Source organism: Bombina bombina, chromosome 4 (assembly GCF_027579735.1).
Source record: "Bombina bombina isolate aBomBom1 chromosome 4, aBomBom1.pri, whole genome shotgun sequence".
Taxonomy (NCBI): Eukaryota; Metazoa; Chordata; class Amphibia; order Anura; family Bombinatoridae; genus Bombina; species Bombina bombina.
Genome location: NC_069502.1, coordinates 479,538,634 through 479,561,561, shown reverse-complemented (window position 1 = coordinate 479,561,561; position 22,928 = coordinate 479,538,634). Strand labels below are relative to the sequence as shown.

Genomic DNA, 22,928 nt, shown 5'->3' with positions numbered 1-22,928 from the left:
CTTCTTCTGAGGCTGTTTTTGGGAGAAAGGTTTTGCAAGCCGTGGTGCCTTCCATTTAGGTGACCTGATTTGCTCCCTCCCTTCATCCGTGTCCTAAAGCTTTGGTATTGGTTCCCACAAGTAAGGATGACGCCGTGGACCGGACACACCTATGTTGGAGAAAACAGAATTTATGTTTACCTGATAAATTACTTTCTCCAACGGTGTGTCCGGTCCACGGCCCGCCCTGGTTTTTTAATCAGGTCTGATAATTTATTTTCTTTAACTACAGTCACCACGGTATCATATGGTTTCTCCTATGCAAATATTCCTCCTTAACGTCGGTCGAATGACTGGGGTAGGCGGAGCCTAGGAGGGATCATGTGACCAGCTTTGCTGGACTCTTTGCCATTTCCTGTTGGGGAAGAGAATATCCCACAAGTAAGGATGACGCCGTGGACCGGACACACCGTTGGAGAAAGTAATTTATCAGGTAAACATAAATTCTGTTTTTTGCTAATAGAATTATATTGCAAAAATGCTATTTAAAATTGAAAAGCATCTCTGCACATTTCATTTCTGACTTTACTATCCTTTTAACTGTGTGAAGCATTACGTATAAAAGAATACACCACATATTATGTAATTCAGAAATACATATTGTGCAATAAAAAAATGAAAGTACTTTCTTGTTATTTATTGTATGTTTGTCTCAATATATATATATATGTATTGAAACAAAATATACTTAGAAACCAACCCTGTATCTTATTACTGTAAACAAAAGGAGCTTAGAATTAACATTTGTAAGCCTTCATTTAGGTACAACCATACTGTCATCTGTCCGTCAAACTGGCATCATTTTAAATGAACCATTAAGCCTTGTCACGGGCATCAGTACCACAATTTCCATCATCCCTTGAGTGATGAGTTAAGTAACTGCTGCAAGTGTGTTAGGTAGTAGTTACTGAAGCCGTCAATTGGTCTGAGTTTCTGGAACATCATGAAAACGGATTACATTTAAGAAAAATTACAACAAAACTGTTGAGCCATGTCTTTGATACATGAGAGAGAGAGGTAGCTAGAGAGGTAGCTAGAGAGCTAGATCGAGATAGAGAGCTAGATCGAGATAGAGAGCTAGATCGAGATAGAGAGCTAGATCGAGATAGAGAGCTAGATCGAGATAGAGAGCTAGATCGAGATAGAGAGCTAGATCGAGATAGAGAGCTAGATCGAGATAGAGAGCTAGATCGAGATAGAGAGCTAGATCGAGATAGAGAGGTAGAGCGAGATAGAGAGGTAGAGCGAGATAGAGAGGTAGATCGAGATAGAGAGGTAGATAGAGAGTTAGAGAGATAGAGATAGAGGGAGAGGGAGAGAGAGAATGAGAGATAATTATATAGCGATATATATTCCAAATGGATTAGGAACTCCAAAAAGGTTTTATTAGCCAAGTCCTATTGTGTTCAAATATTCCAATCATGAAGACTCAGCTTTATCATAATTCAACAAACTTAGTGAGTGACATCCAACGTATATATAAATACCAATAAATAAAAGGTGCCAATAATTTTGTCTAGTCCATTTTTTAAGTTTTGCGTGGAATGTGTCAGATTTGGCTTTTTTCTCTCCAATTTTTTGTGTCATACCAATACAAACAAAATAAATAAACATGAGAATGCCTACACATTTGTAATTGCAACAATTTTATGGGCGAAGTGGTGCATTATCTGACAGAAAAGCAGGGGTGCCACTATTTTTGGCAATGATATATATGTATCCCATTTAACTCACCTACAGACACTTTTTGTTCATCAAGTTCTTTTACCATTCTATCCAATTTTCTTTGCAGACGCTTGTCATTTTCTGGTGTTTTTTCAACAAAGTCTTTGGGCTGCATACACTTGCGCTAACAAAAACAAACAAATTATTTGGGAAAGTGTTTTGTTAACGTAAAAGTGGTTTCAAAGGCATTAAAGATGGAAATACTATTCTGTGAATATGCATAGAGATTAGTCACAACAAATAATGCTGATATGATGAGTTAAAAACAAACACTCTTCTATAGATAAATTACATTAAAATATTATTATGTATTTTCTTTATGTTTATGTTGTTTCCTAAAAGACGAAATGTAAAAGAACAAATTTAAAGTCTAATGTTATATAATATTGCCTTTGCAGGTGTTAATTCAAATATTGTAGACCCAAAATGACTGTGCTCAACATAATGGCTATTTTTGTCCAGTGCCGGAGAATACTCAGTAAGAAATTACATGCTTTTTCCACCGCATGTACAGGACTTAAATTTTGCATATCAGTACTTGTCATTTTTACAAATCACTAGATTATACTTCCATGATCTTGGCTTGGTGTGGATCTGTGCATTGAAATCTGTGTATGTGCTTGTCGAATGGTGTGCATTAATAGTTTACACTAACAATGATAAAAAGAAAAAAAAAAGAAAAATCATACTTAATACAGAAAAATACTTTAATATTCCACACAGCTAAAATTTAAGTCAATATTAAAAGGGACAGTCTACACCAGAATTTTTATTGTTTTAAAAGATAGATAATCCCTTTATTACCCATTTCCCAGTTTTGCATAACCAACGCAGTTATATAAATACACTTTTTTATCTCTGTGATTATCTTGTATCTAAGCCTCTGCAAATTGCCCCCTTATTTCAGTTCTTTTGACAGACATGCATTTTAGCCAATCAGTGATGGCTCCCTGGATCTTCACGTGCGTGAGCACAGTGTTATCTATGACACACATGAACTAACACCCTCTAGTGGTGAAAAACTGTCACAATGGCCTTAAAGAGACAGTCTAGTCCAAAAAAAAAAAACTTTCATGATTCTAGGGCTGCAACTAACAATTATTTTCATAATCGATTAATCGGCCGATTATTTTTTCGATTAATCGGATAAAAAGAGAATCAATAATAGCTTTCTATGTTTTAAATAAAATCCACATAATGAGTGTTACAAATATAAACTTCAGACTAAAACTTTACATTAACACAACTGTTTCTTCAATTTTTAAGCAGCAGAGCACAGTTTTATAATTAAACAAAACCACAAACTGTTTGAAAAGAAGTAGAACTATAAAGAGTTAGACTATCACTGTTTATTATATTCTGTTATTCACTCTTTCAGAAACTTTGCATTGACATGGAAAAATCTCAACACGTCCACATGCTTCTGGCTAAGGCTGGTTCTCTGTTTGCAGCTATATTTCCTGCAGCAGAGAAAAGGCTGTTGAGGTGTATAAGTAGGGTTTTGCCAATTTCACCAAAGTGGGATATTTATCTTTGTTAGCTCTTCACCAATGCTAAGTGTTTTCTACCTTGGCAAGGGGCCTCTCAATAAAGTAACCATTGGCTTCATTCTAACATAAAAATATCTTGAATATCTATATGCAATGGTAAATAACCAGCTATAAGGTTAGGGGAAATATCTAGTCCGCTCTAAAAATAACAAATATATACTTATAAAGGTTGAATCTGGTACATATCACAATTTATTAAAATTATAAAAAAAACTATAAAAAAAACAAAATCAAAAGCGCTAAGGACTGTATATCAATAACAGGACAAAGCCTTACACATTTATTTATACAGTACATATAATCAGCAATAGCAAGCAATACGCTAATAATTGTGCAAACATATAATAGTGCACATCAATTTAAATAACTCCCATCAGTCTAGGGGCTAGGTGTAAATAACAAGTTCAGCACTATATCATGCAAAGCATAGTTCCAAATCACCAGATTTAATATAAACAATCCAAATGATGACTATTATATCTGGGTTGCACATAAGCCAGGGGTAGTTGTAAACGTATACTGTCCTGAAAAAGTGAAAAGTAGACGTCTGTAGATGTCCTTTAGGCTAAGGACATAAGCATAAAACACAATACCATATGCAGGAGTTCATTGGAGTGAAGCAGCTGGTGTTGTGCACAGACCAACTAATTGCAAACCAACTAATCGATTATGAGATTCGTTGACAACTATTTTCATAATCGATTATTATCGATTATGACGATTAGTTGTTGCAGCTCTACATGATTCAGATAGGGCATGTAATTTTAAACAATTTTCCAATTTACTTTTATCACCAATTTTTCTTTGTTCTCTTGGCATTCTTAGTTGAAAGCTTAACTTAGGAGGTTCATATGCTAATTTCTTAGACCTTGAAGTCCGCCTCTTAAGAATGCATTTTAACAGGTTTTTCACCACTAGAGGGTGTTAGTTCATGTTTTTCATATAGATAACACTGTGCTCGTGCACGTGAAGTTACCTGGGAGCCATCACTGATTGGCTAAACTGCAAGTCTGCCAAAAGAACAAATAAAGGGGCAGTCTGCAGAGGCTTAAATACAAGATAATCACAGAGGTAAAAAATATATAAATATAACTGTGTTGGTTATGCAAAACTAGGGAATGGGTAAACAAGGGATTATCTATCTTTAAAAACAATAACAATTCTGGTGTAGACTGTCCCTTTAAAGAAGAGGCGAACCTCCTAGGTTTAGCTTTCAACTAAGATTAGAAAGGGAACAAAGCAAAACTGGTGATAAAAGTAAATTGGAAAATTGTTTAAAATGGCATGCCTTATCTGAATCATGAAAGTTTATTTTGGACTAGACTGTCCCTTTTGTGCTTTGGATAGCTTGAAGGAACCCTCTTATTTGCAAATACATATTTCCCCTATAGATAAATTACTTATGTGGAATGTTTTTTTTTTTTGTTTTTTTTTGGGGGGGGGGGGTGGTACTGTTTGTTTTCAAAATGCAACTTTTTGTATTTTCTTTTATTTAAACACACGATGTAATGAAATTGATTTCCACCATTTTGACTGCCTAGTGTGCCCAGGCAGGCATAACACTACATTAAAGGGACAGTATACACCAATTTCCATATAACAGTATATAATAGACACTACTTTAAAGCGATGGTAAACTCTACAGCATAAGGTCACATATACTGAAAGCTCCTTGTAACTCTGACTGCAAGAAGAACTGCGCATGCGCAACTCGCTACGCTGTTTGCGCATCAGAAACAGTAAACTGTTGCGCCAACGGCGTAGCGAGTTGCGCAGTTCTTCTTGCAGTCAGAGTTACAAGCACGGGAGCGTGCTGTCAATATTTTACATGGGCCGCATGGTGAGGCTCTGATTGGCTAAAACAACTGTCAGTCAAGGAAGCCAAAGAGAAATTTTGTGACAGAGGCTGCATTACAGCAGTTACCTGAGCGGGACAAAAACATTTATTATTACAGGTAGATTGGAGTTTTTAATGCTAAAAGTAGATCGATATGCCAGTTAGCACAGTAGCTTTCAGTATATGTGACCTTATGCTGCAGAGTTTACCATCACTTTAAAGAAGAATATGCACAGACACTGATATAAACATCCAGTATAAAACCTTTTTAAAAATTACTTAGAAGCTCCCAGTTTAGCATAAAAACACAACCAGATGGGTTATATAAATCGATCATCTACAAAACATTTATGCAAAGAAAAATCTAGTGTACAATGTCCCTTTAATTCTTAGTACTGAGAAGTGTTATTCAGGTTGACAAGTAGGTGGTGGGGTTCAGTTTCTCATTGCCACAAAACCATTTCAGCTCCATTTTTATTTTTCATATTGCATAGCGTCATCATAAAAAGGAAATTTATGCTTACCTGATAAAATTATTTCTTTTACAATATGACGAGTCCACGGATTTCATCCTTACTTATGGGATTACGCTTCGTGGTCAGCAGGAAGTGGCAAAGAGCACCACAGCAGAGCTGTATATATAGCTCCTCCCTTCTCTCCTACTCCAGTCATTCGACCGAAGTTAGGAAGAGAAAGGAAAAGCCAAGGGTGCAGAGGGGACTGAAGTTTAACAAAAATAAAAACCTGTCTAAGAAAAACAGGGTGGGCCATGGACTCGTCGTATCGTAAAAGAAATAAATTTATCAGGTAAGCATAAATTTCCTTTTCTTTTACAAGATACGACGAGTCCACAGATTTCGTCCTTACTTATGGGATACAACAAAACATAATTTATGTAAGAACTTACCTGATAAATTCATTTCTTTCATATTGGCAAGAGTCCATGAGCTAGTGACATATGGGATATACAATCCTACCAGGAGGGGCAAAGTTTCCCAAACCTCAAAATGCCTATAAATACACCCCTAACCACACCCACAATTCAGTTTAACGAATAGCCAAGCAGTGGGGTGATAAAGAAAGGAGTAGAAAGCATCAACAAAGGAAATTTGGAAATAATTGTGCTTTATAAAAAAAAATCATAACCACCATAAAAAGGGTGGGCCTCATGGACTCTTGCCAATATGAAAGAAATGAATTTATCAGGTAAGTTCTTACATAAATTATGTTTTCTTTCATGTAATTGGCAAGAGTCCATGAGCTAGTGACATATGGGATATCAATACCCAAGATGTGGAGTCTTCCACTCAAGAGTCACTAGAGAGGGAGGGAATAAAATAAAAACAGCCATATTCCGCTGAAAAAATAATCCACAACCCAAAAAATAAGTTATTTTCACTTTTGAAAGAAAAAAACCTAAATCAAAAGCAGAAGAATCAAACTGAAACAGCTGCCTGAAGGACTTTTCTACCAAAAACTGCTTCCGAAGAACCAAATACATCAAAATGGTAGAATTTAGTAAATGTATGCAAAGAGGACCAAGTTGCTGCTTTGCAAATCTGATCAACTGAAGCTTCATTCTTAAAAGCCCACGAAGTGGAGACTGATCTAGTAGAATGAGCTGTAATTCTCTGAGGCGGGGTTTGACCCGACTCCAAATAAGCTTGATGAATCAAAAGTTTCAACCAAGAAGCCAAGGAAATAGCAGAAGCTTTCTGACCTTTCCTAGGACCAGAAAATAAAACAAATAAACTGGAAGTCTTCCTGAAATTTTTAGTAGCGTCCACATACTATTTCAAAGCTCTTACCACATCCAAAGAATGTAAGGATCTCTCCAAAGAATTCTTAGGATTAGGACACAAGGAAGGAACAACAATTTCTCTATTAATGTTGTTAGAATTCACAACCTTAGGTAAAAATTGAAAAGAAGTCTGCAAAACTGCCTTATCCTGATGAAAAATCAGAAAAGGAGACTCACAAGAAAGAGCAGATAGCTCAGAAACTCTTCTAGCAGAAGAAATAGCCAAAAGGAACAACACTTTCCAGGAAAGTAGTTTAATATCCAAAGAATGCATAGGCTCAAATGGAGGAGCCTGTAAAGCCTTCAGAACCAAATTAAGACTCCAAGGAGGAGAAATTGATTTAATGACAGGCTTAATACGAACTAAAGCCTGTACAAAACAGTGAATATCAGGAAGAATAGCAATCTTTCTGTGAAATAAAACAGAAAGAGCTGAGATTTGTCCTTTCAAGGAACTTGCAGACAAAACCTTATCCAAACCATCCTGAAGAAACTGTAAAATTCTAGGAATTCTAAAAGAGTGCCAGGAGAATTTATAAGAATAACACCATGAAATGTAAGTCTTCCAAACTCTATAATAAATCTTTCTAGAAACAGATTTACGAGCTTGTAGCATAGTATTAATCACTGAGTTAGAGAAACCTCTATGACTTACAACTAAGCGTTCAATTTCCATACCTTCAAATTTAATGATTTGAGATCCTGATGGAAAAACGGACCTTGAGATATTAGGTCCGGCCGTAACGGAAGTGGCCAAGGCGGGCAACTGGACATCCGAACCAGATCTGCATACCAAAACATGTGTGGCCATGCTGGAGCCACCAGCAACACAAAAGACTGTTCCATGATGATTTTGGAGATCACTCTTGGAAGGAGAACTAGAGGCGGAAAGATGTAAGCAGGTTGATAACACCAAGGAAGTGTCAGCGCATCTACTGCTTCCGCCTGAACATCCCTGGACCTGGACAGGTATCTGGGAAGTTTCTTGTTTAGATGAGAGACCATGAGATCTATCTCTGGAAGCCCCCACATCTGAACAATCTGAGAAAACACATCTGGATGGAGAGACCACTCCCCTGGATGTAAAGTCTGGCGGCTGAGATAATCCGCCTCCCAATTGTCTACGCCTGGGATATGCACCGCAGATATTAGACAGGAGCTGGATTACGCCCAGGCAAGTATCCGAGATACTTCTTTCATAGCTTGGGGACTGTGACTCCCACCCTGATGATTGACATAAGCCACAGTTGTGATATTGTCTGTCTGAAAACAAATGAACGGTTTTCTCTTTAGTAGAGGCCAGAACTGAAGAGCCCTGAGAATTGCACGGAGTTCTAAAATATTTATTGGTAATCTCGCCTCTTGAGATTTCCAAACCCCTTGTGCTGTCAGAGATCCCCAAACAGCTCCCCAACCTGAAAGACTCGCATCTGTCCAGGTTGGCCGAACAAAAGAAGCCCCTTGAACCAAACGATGGTGATCTATCCACCATGTCAGAGAGTGTCGTACATTGGGATTCAAGGATATTAATTGTGATATATTTGTATAATCCCTGCACCATTGATTCAGCATACAAAGCTGTAGAGGTCTCATGTGAAAACGAGCAAAGGGGATTGCGTCCGATGCTGCAGTCATGAGACCTAAAACTTCCATGCACATAGCCACTGAAGGGAATGACTGAGACTGAAGGTGCCGGCAGGCTGCAACCAATTTTAAACGTCTCTTGTCTGTTAGAGACAGAGTCATGGACACTGAATCTATCTGGAAGCCTAAAAAGGTGACCCTTGTCTGAGGAATCAAGAAACTTTTTGGTAAATTGATCCTCCAACCATGTTTCCGAAGAAACAACACTAGTTGATTCGTGTGAGATTCTGCAGTATGTAAAGACTGAGCTAGTACCAAGATATCGTCCAAATAAGGAAACACTGCAATACCCTGTTCTCTGATTACAGATAGTAGGGCACCCAGAACCTTTGAAAAGATTCATGTCCCTTTGTCCCCACTGTACTACACAAACCACGAGTGGTTAGTGCTTCCTGACCCTGTTTTTACTGTTAGTCATATGCACACAAGAGACCTAGGGGCCTATTTATTAAAGAGCCCACCTCTTTCAAATGATGGGTTTTACAGTAGTCAAAATCCCCAAAATAGGATGCTAAAAGGATTATTTGTATATGGCAATCATTTGGCAGCTGGACTGTTATGGGACCAAATTGGAAAGAGAAGTTTTCCTCTTTCAAATACATGGTCTCAAACTGCTTCCTCTATGAATTGAGGATGGTGACCGAGACTACCCCACTTCTATAATCTACTTCCATATGCATACAGATCTATTAGGTGTGCCAACTGTTAGAGGGGATGTGTATGAGCTAATCTGATAATCAGATTATCTCACTAATATTTCCACCTAGCTCTTTGTAAATCCCCTCATGCCTCATTTGCTCTTTTGGCACATACTTGTATCTGTTTAATTCTCTTCCATATACTTTCTGATTTGACTGGATCTATCCTGGTGGCAGACATAGTAATGACAGACAATTGTGGCTGAGCTTAAAGTAATGGTAAATCCTAGTGTTTCAAAAACACTAGGATTTACCATCACTAAAAATATTGATGACTTTTTAAAAAAAAAAAAATGTGCTTATATTATTATTATTATTATTATCATCGGTTATTTGTAGAGCGGCAACAGATTCTGCAGAGCTAATAAAAAAACATCTTACCCTTTCTGTGCCCCTGCTTCCTCGTTAAACTCAGTGCACCCGACCTCCCACAGCATAGCGCTCTTTTTTCAATGAGGTGACATTTCCACCTCTATGTCAATAGCTGTGCTAGCATAGAGAATAGTGCTGTACGGCTAGCATGGCTATTGGTTTAGAGATGGAAATGTTACCTCAATGAAAAAACATAATTTATGCTTACCTGATAAATTCCTTTCTTCTGTTGTGTGATCAGTCCACGGGTCATCATTACTTCTGGGATATAACTCCTCCCCAACAGGAAATGCAAGAGGATTCACCCAGCAGAGCTGCATATAGCTCCTCCCCTCTACGTCACTCCCAGTCATTCGACCAAGAATCAACGAGAAAGGAGAAACCAAGGGTGAAGTGGTGACTGGAGTATAATTTAAAAGATATTTACCTGCCTTAAAACAGGGCGGGCCGTGGACTGATCACACAACAGAAGAAAGGAATTTATCAGGTAAGCATAAATTATGTTTTCTTCTGTTATGTGTGATCAGTCCACGGGTCATCATTACTTCTGGGATACCAATACCAAAGCAAAAGTACACGGATGACGGGAGGGATAGGCAGGCTCATTATACAGAAGGAACCACTGCCTGAAGAACCTTTCTCCCAAAAATAGCCTCCGAAGAAGCAAAAGTGTCAAATTTGTAAAATTTGGAAAAAGTATGAAGCGAAGACCAAGTTGCAGCCTTGCAAATCTGTTCAACAGAGGCCTCATTCTTAAAGGCCCAAGTGGAAGCCACAGCTCTAGTAGAATGAGCTGTAATTCTTTCAGGAGGCTGCTGTCCAGCAGTCTCATAGGCTAAACGAATTATGCTACGAAGCCAGAAGGAGAGAGAGGTAGCCGAAGCCTTATGACCTCTCCTCTGACCAGAGTACACGACAAACAGGGAAGACGTTTGTCGAAAATCCTTAGTTGCCTGCAAGTAGAACTTGAGGGCACGAACTACATCCAGATTGTGTAGAAGACATTCCTTCTTTGAAGAAGGATTTGGACACAAGGATGGAACAACAATCTCTTGATTGATATTCCTGTTAGTGACTACCTTAGGTAAGAACCCAGGTTTAGTACGCAGAACTACCTTGTCTGAGTGAAAAATCAGATAAGGAGAATCACAATGTAAGGCTGATAACTCAGAGACTCTTCGAGCCGAGGAAATAGCCATTAAAAACAGAACTTTCCAAGATAACAATTTTATATCAATGGAATGAAGGGGTTCAAACGGAACACCCTGTAAAACGTTAAGAACTAAGTTTAAACTCCATGGCGGAGCAACAGTTTTAAACACAGGCTTGATCCTAGCTAAAGCCTGACAAAAGGCCTGGACGTCTGGATTTTCTGACAGACGCCTGTGTAACAAGATGGACAGAGCTGAGATCTGTCCCTTTAATGAGCTAGCCGATAAACCCTTTTCTAAACCTTCTTGTAGAAAGGACAATATCCTAGGAATCCTAACCTTACTCCAGGAGTAACCTTTGGATTCGCACCAGTATAGGTATTTACGCCATATCTTATGGTAAATCCTTCTGGTAACAGGCTTCCTAGCCTGTATCAGGGTATCAATAACCGACTCAGAAAAACCACGTTTTGATAAAATCAAGCGTTCAATTTCCAAGCAGTCAGCTTCAGAGAAGTTAGATTTTGATGTTTGAATGGACCCTGTATCAGAAGGTCCTGTCTTAGAGGTAGAGACCAAGGCGGACAGGATGACATGTCCACTAGATCTGCATACCAAGTCCTGCGTGGCCATGCAGGCGCTATTAGAATCACTGATGCTCTCTCCTGTTTGATTTTGGCAATCAATCGAGGAAGCAGCGGGAAGGGTGGAAACACATAAGCCATCCCGAAGTTCCAAGGTGCTGTCAAGGCATCTATCAGAACCGCTCCCGGATCCCTGGATCTGGACCCGTAGCGAGGAAGTTTGGCGTTCTGGCGAGACGCCATGAGATCTATCTCTGGTTTGCCCCAACGTCGAAGTATTTGGGCAAAGACCTCCGGATGAAGTTCCCACTCCCCCGGATGAAAAGTCTGGCGACTCAAGAAATCCGCCTCCCAGTTCTCCACTCCCGGGATGTGGATTGCTGACAGGTGGCAAGAGTGAGACTCTGCCCAGCGAATTATCTTTGATACTTCCATCATTGCTAGGGAGCTTCTTGTCCCTCCTTGATGGTTGATGTAAGCTACAGTCGTGATGTTGTCCGACTGAAACCTGATGAACCCCCGAGTTTTTAACTGGGGCCAAGCCAGAAGGGCATGGAGAACTGCTCTTAATTCCAGAATGTTTATTGGCAGGAGACTTTCCTCCTGATTCCATTGTCCCTGAGCCTTCAGAGAATTCCAGACAGCGCCCCAACCTAGTAGGCTGGCGTCTGTTGTTACAATTGTCCAGTCCGGCCTGCTGAATGGCATCCCCCTGGACAGATGTGGCCGAGAAAGCCACCATAGAAGAGAGTTTCTGGTCTCTTGATCCAGATTCAGAGTAGGGGACAAGTCTGAGTAATCCCCATTCCACTGACTCAGCATGCACAATTGCAGCGGTCTGAGATGTAGACGTGCAAAGGGTACTATGTCCATTGCTGCTACCATTAAGCCGATCACCTCCATGCATTGAGCTACTGACGGGAGTTGAATGGAATGAAGGACACGGCATGCATTTAGAAGCTTTGTTAATCTGTCTTCTGTCAGATAAATCTTCATTTCTACAGAATCTATAAGAGTCCCCAAGAATGGAACTCTTGTGAGAGGAAAAAGAGAACTCTTCTTTTCGTTCACTTTCCATCCATGCGACCTTAGAAATGCCAGAACTAACTCTGTATGAGACTTGGCAGTTTGAAAGCTTGAAGCTTGTATCAGAATGTCGTCTAGGTACGGAGCTACCGAAATTCCTCGCGGTCTTAGTACCGCCAGAAGGGCACCCAGAACCTTTGTGAAGATTCTTGGAGCCGTAGCCAATCCGAATGGAAGAGCTACAAACTGGTAATGCCTGTCTAAGAAGGCAAACCTTAGATACCGGTAATGATCTTTGTGAATCGGTATGTGAAGGTAAGCATCCTTTAAATCCACTGTGGTCATGTACTGACCCTTTTGGATCATGGGTAAGATTGTCCGAATAGTTTCCATTTTGAACGATGGAACTCTTAGGAATTTGTTTAGGATCTTTAAATCCAAGATTGGCCTGAAAGTTCCCTCTTTTTTGGGAACCACAAACAGGTTTGAGTAAAACCCTTGTCCTTGTTCCGACCGCGGAACCGGATGGATCACTCCCATTAATAACAGATCTTGTACACAGCGTAGAAACGCTTCTTTCTTTATCTGGTTTGTTGACAACCTTGACAGATGAAATCTCCCTCTTGGGGGAGAGAATTTGAAGTCTAGAAGGTATCCCTGAGATATGATCTCTAGCGCCCAGGGATCCTGAACATCTCTTGTCCAAGCCTGGGCGAAGAGAGAGAGTCTGCCCCCCACTAGATCCGGTCCCGGATCGGGGGCCCTCGGTTCATGCTGTCTTTGGGGCAGCAGCAGGTTTCCTGGCCTGCTTGCCCTTGTTCCAGGACTGGTTAGGTTTCCAGCCTTGTCTGTAACGAGCAACAGCTCCTTCCTGTTTTGGTGCAGTGGAAGTTGATGCTGCTCCTGCTTTGAAATTCCGAAAGGGACGAAAATTAGACTGTCTAGCCTTAGCTTTGGCTTTGTCTTGAGGCAGGGCGTGGCCCTTACCTCCTGTAATGTCAGCGATAATTTCTTTCAAACCGGGCCCAAATAAAGTTTGCCCCTTGAAAGGTATATTAAGTAATTTGGACTTAGAAGTTACATCAGCTGACCAGGATTTTAGCCACAGCGCCCTACGTGCCTGAATGGCGAATCCTGAGTTCTTAGCCGTAAGTTTGGTTAAATGTACTACGGCCTCCGAAATGAATGAATTAGCTAGTTTAAGGACTCTAAGCCTGTCCGTAATGTCGTCCAGCGTAGCTGAACTAAGGTTCTCTTCCAGAGACTCCATCCAAAATGCTGCCGCAGCCGTAATCGGCGCGATGCATGCAAGGGGTTGCAATATAAAACCTTGTTGAACAAACATTTTCTTAAGGTAACCCTCTAATTTTTTATCCATTGGATCTGAAAAAGCACAGCTATCCTCCACCGGGATAGTGGTACGCTTAGCTAAAGTAGAAACTGCTCCCTCCACCTTAGGGACCGTTTGCCATAAGTCCCGTGTGGTGGCGTCTATTGGAAACATCTTTCTAAATATTGGAGGGGGTGAGAACGGCACACCGGGTCTATCCCACTCCTTAGTAACAATTTCAGTTAGTCTCTTAGGTATAGGAAAAACGTCAGTACTCGCCGGTACCGCAAAGTATTTATCCAACCTACACAATTTTTCTGGTATTGCAACAGTGTTACAATCATTAAGAGCCGCTAAAACCTCCCCTAGTAATACACGGAGGTTCTCCAATTTAAATTTAAAATTTGAAATATCTGAATCCAATCTGTTTGGATCAGAACCATCACCCACAGAATGAAGCTCTCCGTCCTCATGTTCTGCAAGCTGTGACGCAGTATCAGACATGGCCCTAGTATTATCAGCGCACTCTGTTCTCACCCCAGAGTGATCACGCTTGCCTCTTAGTTCTGGTAATTTAGCCAAAACTTCAGTCATAACAGTAGCCATATCTTGTAATGTTATCTGTAATGGCCGCCCAGATGTACTAGGCGCCATAATATCACGCACCTCCCGGGCGGGAGATGCAGGTACTGACACGTGAGGCGAGTTAGTCGGCATAACTCTCCCCTCGCTGTTTGGTGAAATTTGTTCAATTTGTACAGATTGGCTTTTATTTAAAGTAGCATCAATACAGTTAGTACATAAATTTCTATTGGGCTCCACCTTGGCATTGGAACAAATGACACAGATATCTTCCTCTGAATCAGACATGTTTAACACACTAGCAATAAACTTGCAACTTGGTTACAATCTTATTTAACAAAAACGTACTGTGCCTCAGAGAGCACTAAACGATTAAATGACAGTTGAAATAATGAACTGAAAGACAGTTATAGCATCAATCCTTAAAAACAACACAACTTTTAGCAAAGGTTTGTTCCCATTAGTAAAGTAACAATAATTAAATTTGAAACATAAAAATTACAGAGCAACGTTTTTAATCACAGTCAATATATAAGTCTCACAGCTCTGCTGAGAGAATCTACCTCCCTCCAAAGAAGTTTGAAGACCCCTGAGATCTGTTAGAGATGAACCGGATCATGCAGGAAATACAAGAGTAACTGACTGGAATTTTTTGATGCGTAGCAAAGAGCGCCAAAAACGGCCCCTCCCCCTCACACACAGCAGTGAGAGAGAAACGAAACTGTCACAATTAAAACAAGCAACTGCCAAGTGGAAAAATAATGCCCAAATATTTATTCACTCAGTACCTCAGAAAATGCAAACGATTCTACATTCCAGCAAAAACGTTTAACATAATAAATACCTATTAAAAGGTTTAATGTACTTTTAACAGAGTAATTCCGGTGAAATACCATCCCCAGAATACTGAAGTGTAGAGTATACATACATGTCATTATAACGGTATGGCAGGATTTTCTCATCAATTCCATTCAGAAAATAAAAACTGCTACATACCTCAATGCAGATTCATCTGCCCGCTGTCCCCTGATCTGAAGCTTTTACCTCCCTCAGATGGCCGAGAAACAGCAATATGATCTTAACTACTCCGGTTAAAATCATAGTAAAAACTCTGGTAGATTCTTCTTCAAACTCTGCCAGAGAGGCAATAACACGCTCCGGTGCTATTGTAAAATAACAAACTTTTGATTGAAGTTATAAAAACTAAGTATAATCACCATAGTCCTCTCACACATCCTATCTAGTTGCTGGGTGCAAGAGAATGACTGGGAGTGACGTAGAGGGGAGGAGCTATATGCAGCTCTGCTGGGTGAATCCTCTTGCATTTCCTGTTGGGGAGGAGTTATATCCCAGAAGTAATGATGACCCGTGGACTGATCACACATAACAGAAGAAAAGCGCTGTTCCATGGAAGGCTGGAACCGATAAGTTTAGCGGTTCAGAAAGGGTGCGATTAGCACACTTATTTACAAAGTGATCACTGAAAATCCAATTTATTTTTAGTGATGGTAAATCCTAGAGTTTTTGTAACGCTAGAGTTTAAACTAACATTATTTTAACAATATAATGCATTTTCTGGGGAAAATTCTTCACAAATTCTATATTCACTTATAGCTGCAGAAATATTGCAGGATATATAAATAAATATACAGTTTAGCTTTGGAAACCTGAATATTCACTATCTCTAAGAAAAAAATTAGTAATTGAATATTATGTAAGTCAAAAAAACTGTCTTTGTGGTGTAATGGGGAGGACTATGTATATTTTATGATTTTATTTTGTTAAATTTAAATTAATTTTTATACTTGTTTCTGAAAATAGAGGAGGCTTGACTCTTTCCAAAATAAAATCTGGTGCTCACTGTGTGGCTTTTTTTTTAGGTGTGATAGGGGCTCTAAAATAGCATCTCCCCCATTTAACAAAAATCCCTCTAGTTAGGATAGGTGATTCCTATTAACATATTTGGAAGAGCATAGCAACATCATTGAAGAGGTAAATTCCCTCTTTTAAATAAAGAATCTTATTCCATTTACATATATCAGAAGGGGAGAAAGGCGCTAAGTAAAAGCCCCCCCCCCCCCCCCCGTATTTAAAAATGGAAAAAAATAATTTATGCTTACCCGATATATTTTTTTTTTTTTTGACACGATGAGTCCACGGATCATCTTAATTACTATTGGGAATCAATAACCAAGCTAGAGTACACAGATGATACGGGAGGGACAAGACAGGGAACCTAAACGGAAGGCACCACTGCTTGAAGAACCTCTCTCCCAAAAGCAGCCTCAACCTTAGGAAGAAATCCTAATTTTAGTTTAGTTTAGTACGCAAAACTACCTTATCTGTATGAAAACTAAGATAAGGAGACTCATACTGCAAAGCCGAGAGCTCTGATACTCTGCGAGCAGAAGAAATAGCAACAAGAAATAAAACTTTCCAAGATAACTTAATATCTAATGAATGCATAGGCTCAAACGGAGCCCCTTGAAGAACTTTGAGAACCAAATTAAGACTCCATAGAGGAGTAACTGGTTTGAACACAGGCCTGATCCTGACCAAAAAGATTGCACATGTGGAACATCTGCCAGACGCTTGTGTAACAAAATAGATAAGGCAGAGATTTGACCCTTTAGGGAACTTGTCGATAATCCTTTCTCCAAATCCTCTTGGAGAAAAGACAAAATTCTAGGAATCCTAACTCTACTCCAGGAGAAGCCCTTAGATTCACACCAAGAGATATTTACGCCATATCTTATGGTAAATCTTTCTCGTTACAGGTTTACGAGCCTGAATCATGGTCTCTATGAAAAGCCCCGCTTGGATAAAAACAGAATTTATGTTTACCTGATAAATTACTTTCTCCAACGGTGTGTCCGGTCCACGGCGTCATCCTTACTTGTGGGATATTCTCCTCCCCAACAGGAAATGGCAAAGAGCCCAGCAAAGCTGGTCACATGATCCCTCCTAGGCTCCGCCTACCCCAGTCATTCGACCGACGTTAAGGAGGAATATTTGCATAGGAGAAACCATATGTTACCGTGGTGACTGTAGTTAAAGAAAATAAATTATCAGACCTGATTAAAAAAAAACCAGGGCGGGCCGTGGACCGGACACACCGTTGGAGAAAGTAATTTATCAGGTAAACATAAATTCTGTTTTCTCCAACATAGGTGTGTCCGGTCCACGGCGTCATCCTTACTTGTGGGAACCAATACCAAAGCTTTAGGACACGGATGAAGGGAGGGAGCAAATCAGGTCACCTAAATGGAAGGCACCACGGCTTGCAAAACCTTTCTCCCAAAAATAGCCTCAGAAGAAGCAAAAGTATCAAATTTGTAAAATTTAGAAAAAGTGTGCAGTGAAGACCAAGTCACTGCCTCACATATCTGATCAACAGAAGCCTCGTTCTTGAAGGCCCATGTGGAAGCCACAGCCCTAATGGAGTGAGCTGTGATTCTTTCAGGAGGCTGCCGTCCGGCAGTCTCATAAGCCAATCGGATAATGCTTTTAATCCAGAAGGAGAGAGAGGTAGAAGTTGCTTTATGACCTCTCCGTTTACCAGAATAAACAACAAACAAAGACAAAGTTTGTCTGAAATCCTTAGTAGCTGCTAAGTAAAATTTGAGAGCACGAACTACATCCAAGTTGTGCAACAAACGTTCCTTCTTTGAAACTGGAAGAAAACCAGGTTTAGTACGCAAAACCACCTTATCTGCATGGAACACCAGATAAGGAGAAGAACACTGCAGAGCAGATAATTCTGAAACTCTTCTAGCAGAAGAAATTGCAACCAAAAACAAAACTTTCCAAGATAATAACTTAATATCAACGGAATGTAAGGGTTCAAACGGAACCCCCTAAAGAACTGAAAGAACTAGGTTGAGACTCCAAGGAGGAGTCAAAATTTTGTAAACAGGCTTGATTCTAACCAGAGCCTGAACAAAGGCTAGAACATCTGGCACAGCTGCCAGCTTTTTGTGAAGTAACACAGACAAGGCAGAAATCTGTCCCATCAAGGAACTTGCAGATAATCCTTTTTCCAATCCTTCTCGAAGGAAGGATAGACTCTTAGGAATCTTAACCTTGTCCCAAGGGAATCCTGCAGATTCACACCAACAGATATACCAAATTATGTGGTAATTTTTCTGGTTACAGGCTTTCAGGCCTGAACAAGAGTATTAATAACAGAATCTGAGAACCCTCGCTTTGATAAGATCAAGCGTTCAATCTCCAAGCAGTCAGCTGGAGTGGGTCGAACGGACCTAGAACAAGAAGGTCTCGTCTCAAAGGTAGCTTCCATGGTGGAGCCGATGACATATTCACCAGATCTGCATACCAAGTCCTGCGTGGCCACGCAGGAGCTATCAAAATCACCGACGCCCTCTCCTGATTGATCCTGGCTACCAGCCTGGGGATGAGAGGAAACGGCGGGAACACATAAGCTAGTTTGAAGGTCCAAGGTGCTACTAGTGCATCCACTAGAGCCGCCTTGGGATCCCTGGATCTGTACCCGTAGTAAGGAACTCTGAAGTTCCGACGAGAGGCCATCAGATCCATGTCTGGAATGCCCCACGGTTGAGTGACTTGGGCAAAGATTTCCGGATGGAGTTCCCACTCCCCCGGATGCAATGTCTGACGACTCAGAAAATCCGCTTCCCAATTTTCCACTCCTGGGATGTGGATAGCAGACAGGTGGCGGAAGTGAGACTCCGCCCATAGAATGATTTTGGTCACTTCTTCCATCGCTAGGGAACTCCTTGTTCCCCCCTGATGGTTGATGTATGAACTTGGCCCTCGCTAGCTGAGGCCAAGCTTTGAGAGCATTGAATATCGCTCTCAGTTCCAGAATATTTATCGGTAGAAGAGATTCTACCCGAGACCAAAGACCCTGAGCTTTCAGGGATCCCCAGACCGCGCCCCAGCCCATCAGACTGGCGTCGGTCGTGACAAGGACCCACTCTGGTCTGCGGAAGGTCATCCCTTGTGACAGGTTGTCCAGGGACAGCCACCAACGGAATGAGTCTCTGGTCCTCTGATTTACTTGTATCTTCGGAGACAAGTCTGAATAGTCCCCATTCCACTGACTGAGCATGAACAGTTGTAATGGTCTTAGATGAATGCGCACAAAAGGAACTATGTCCATTGCCGCAACCATCAAACCTATCACTTCCATGCACTGCGCTATGGAAGGAAGAGGAACGGAATGAAGTATCCGACAAGAGTCTAGAAGTTTTGTTTTTCTGGCTTCTGTCAGAAAAATCCTCATTTCTAAGGAGTCTATTATAGTTCCCAAGAAGGGAACCCTCGTTGACGGAGATAGAGAACTCTTTTCCACGTTCACTTTCCATCCGTGAGATCTGAGAAAGGCCAGGACAATGTCCGTGTGAGCCTTTACTTGAGGAAGGGACGACGCTCGAATCAGAATGTCGTCCAAGTAAGGTACTACAGCAATGCCCCTTGGTCTTAGCACCGCCAGAAGGGACCCTAGTACCTATGAGAAAATCCTAGGAGCAGTGGCTAATCCGAAAGAAAACGCCACGAACTGGAAATGCTTGTCCAGGAATTCAAACCTTAGGAACCGATGATGTTCCTTGTGGATAGGAATATGTAGATACGCATCCTTGAAATCCACCTTGGTCATGAATTGACCTTCCTGGATGAAAGGAAGGAGTGTTCGAATGGTTTCCATCTTGAACGATGGAACCTTGAGAAACTTGTTCAAGATCTTGAGATCTAAGATTGGTCTGAACGTTCCCTCTTTTTTGGGAACTATGAACAGATTGGAGTAGGACCCCATCCCTTGTTCTCCTAATGGAACAGGATGAATCACTCCCATTTTTAGCAGGTCTTCTACCCAATGTAAGAATGCCTGTCTTCTTATGAGATCTGAAGACAACTGAGACCTGTGGAACCTCCCCCTTGGAGGAAGCCCCTTGAACTCCAGAGAATAACCTTGGGAGACTATTTCTAGCGCCCAAGGATCCAGAACATCTCTTGCCCCAGCCTGAGCGAAGAGAGAGAGTCTGCCCCCCACCAGATCCGGTCCCGGATCGGGGGCCCGCATTTCATGCTGTCTTGGTAGCAGTGGCAGGTTTCCTGGCCTGCTCTCTTTTGTTCCAGCCTTGCATAGGTCTCCAGGCTGGATTGGCTTGAGAAGTATTACCTTCCTGCTTAAAGGACATAGCCCTTGGGGCTGATCCGTTTCTGCGAAAGGGACGAAACTTAGGTTTATTTTTGGTCTTGAAAAGACCTATCCTGAGGAAGGGCGTGGCCCTTGCCCCCAGTGATATCAGAGATAATCTCTTTCAAGTCAGGGCCAAAGAGTGTTTTCCCCTTGAAAGGAATGTCAAGCAATTTGTTCTTGGAAGACGCATCCGCTGCCCAAGATTTTAACCAAAGCGTTCTGCGCCACAATAGCAAACCCAGAATTTTTTCGCCGCTAACCTAGCCTATTGCAAGGTGGCGTCTAGGGTGAAAGAATTAGCCAATTTAAGAGCACGAATTCTGTCCATAATCTCCTCATAAGAAGAAGAATTGCTAATAATCGCCTTTCCTAGCTCATCAAACTAGAAACACGCGGCTGCAGTGACAGGGACAATGCATGCAATTGGTTGTAGAAGGGAACCTTGCTGAACAAACATCTTTAGCAGACCTTCTAATTTTTTATCCATAGGATCTTGGAAAGCACAACTATCTTCTATGGGTATAGTGGCGCGCTTGTGTAGAGTAGAAACCGCCCCCTCGACCTTGGGGACTGTCTGCCATCAGTCCTTTCTGGGGTCGACTATAGGAAAACAATTTTATAAATATGGGGGGAGGTACTAAAGGTATACCGGGCCTGTCCCATTCTTTACTAACAATGTACGCCACCCGCTTGGATATAGGAAAAGCTTCGGGGGGCCCCGGGGCCTCTAAGAACTTTTCCATTTTACATAGTGGTTCTGGAATGACCAGATAATCACAATCATCCAAATTGGATAACACCTCCTTAAGCAGAGCGCGGAGATGTTCCCACTTAAATTTAAAAGTAATCACATCAGGTTCAGCTTATTGAGAAATGTTTCCTGAATCTGAAATTTCTCCCTCAGACAAAACCTCCCTGGCCCCCTCAGACTGGTGTAGGGGCTCTTCAGAAACCATATCATCAGCGTTCTCATGCTCTACAGAATTTTCTAAAACAGAGCAGTCGCGCTTTCACTGATAAGTGGGCATATTGGCTAAAATGTTTTTGATAGAATTATCCATTACAGCCGTTAAATGTTGCATAGTAAGGAGTATTGGCGCACTAGATGTACTAGGGGCCTCCTGTATGGGCAAGACTGGTGTAGACGAAGGAGGGGATGATGCAGTACCATGCTTACTCCCCTCACTTGAGGAATCATCTTGGGCATCATTTTTACTAAATTTTTTTTATGACATAAAATACATATAGTTAAATGAGAAGGAACCTTGGTTTCCCCACAGTCAGAACACAATCTATCTGGTAGTTCAGACATTGTAAACAGGCATAAACTTGATAACAAAGCACAAAAAACGTTTTAAAATAAAACCGTTACTGTCACTTTAAATTTTAAACTAAACACACTTTATTACTGCAATTGCGAAAAAGTATGAAGGAATTGTTCAAAATTCACCAAAATTTCACCACAGTGTCTTAAAGCCTTAAAAGTATTGCACACCAAATTTGGAAGCTTTAACCCTTAAAATAACGGAACCGGAGCCGTTTTTATATTTAACCCCTTTACAGTCCCTGGAATCTGCTTTGCTGAGACCCAACCAAGCCCAAAGGGGAATACGATACCAAATGATGCCTTCAGAAAGACTTTTCTGTGTATCAGAGCTCCACACACATGCAGCTGCATGCCATGCTGTCCTCAAAAACAAGTGCGCCATACCGGCGCGAAAATGAGGCTCTGACTATGATTAGGGAAAGCCCCTAAAGAATAAGGTGTCAAAAACAGTGCCTGCCGATATAATCATATCAAAATACCCAGAATAAATGATTCCTCAAGGCTAAATATGTGTTAATAATGAATCGATTTAGCCCAGAAAAAGTCTACAGTCTTAATAAGCCCTTGTGAAGCCCTTATTTACTATCTTAATAAACATGGCTTACCGGATCCCATAGGGAAAATGACAGCTTCCAGCATTACATCGTCTTGTTAGAATGTGTCATACCTCAAGCAGTAAGAGACTGCACACTGTTCCCCCAACTGAAGTTAATTGCTCTCAACAGTCCTGTGTGGAACAGCCATGGATTTTAGTTACGGTGCTAAAATCATTTTCCTCATACAAACAGAAATCTTCATCTCTTTTCTGTTTCTGAGTAAATAGTACATACCAGCACTATTTTAAAATAACAAACTCTTGATTGAATAATAAAAACTACAGTTAAACACTAAAAAACTCTAAGCCATCTCCGTGGAGATGTTGCCTGTACAACGGCAAAGAGAATGACTGGGGTAGGCGGAGCCTAGGAGGGATCATGTGACCAGCTTTGCTGGGCTCTTTGCCATTTCCTGTTGGGGAGGAGAATATCCCACAAGTAAGGATGACGCCGTGGACCGGACACACCTATGTTGGAGAAAT

At 40.9% G+C, this 22,928-nt stretch overlaps 1 protein-coding gene across 1 annotated transcript in view; it reads right to left on the bottom strand.

Moving 5' to 3' along the window:
* Positions 1-22,928, bottom strand: part of MCPH1 (microcephalin 1) — a 1,050,284-nt gene that overhangs the window by 962,150 nt on the left and 65,206 nt on the right. Inside the window, exon 5 of the mRNA XM_053710372.1 lies at positions 1,774-1,888. Within this exon, the coding sequence (XP_053566347.1) occupies positions 1,774-1,888 (115 nt within the window). The remainder of the gene's footprint in view (positions 1-1,773; positions 1,889-22,928) is intronic.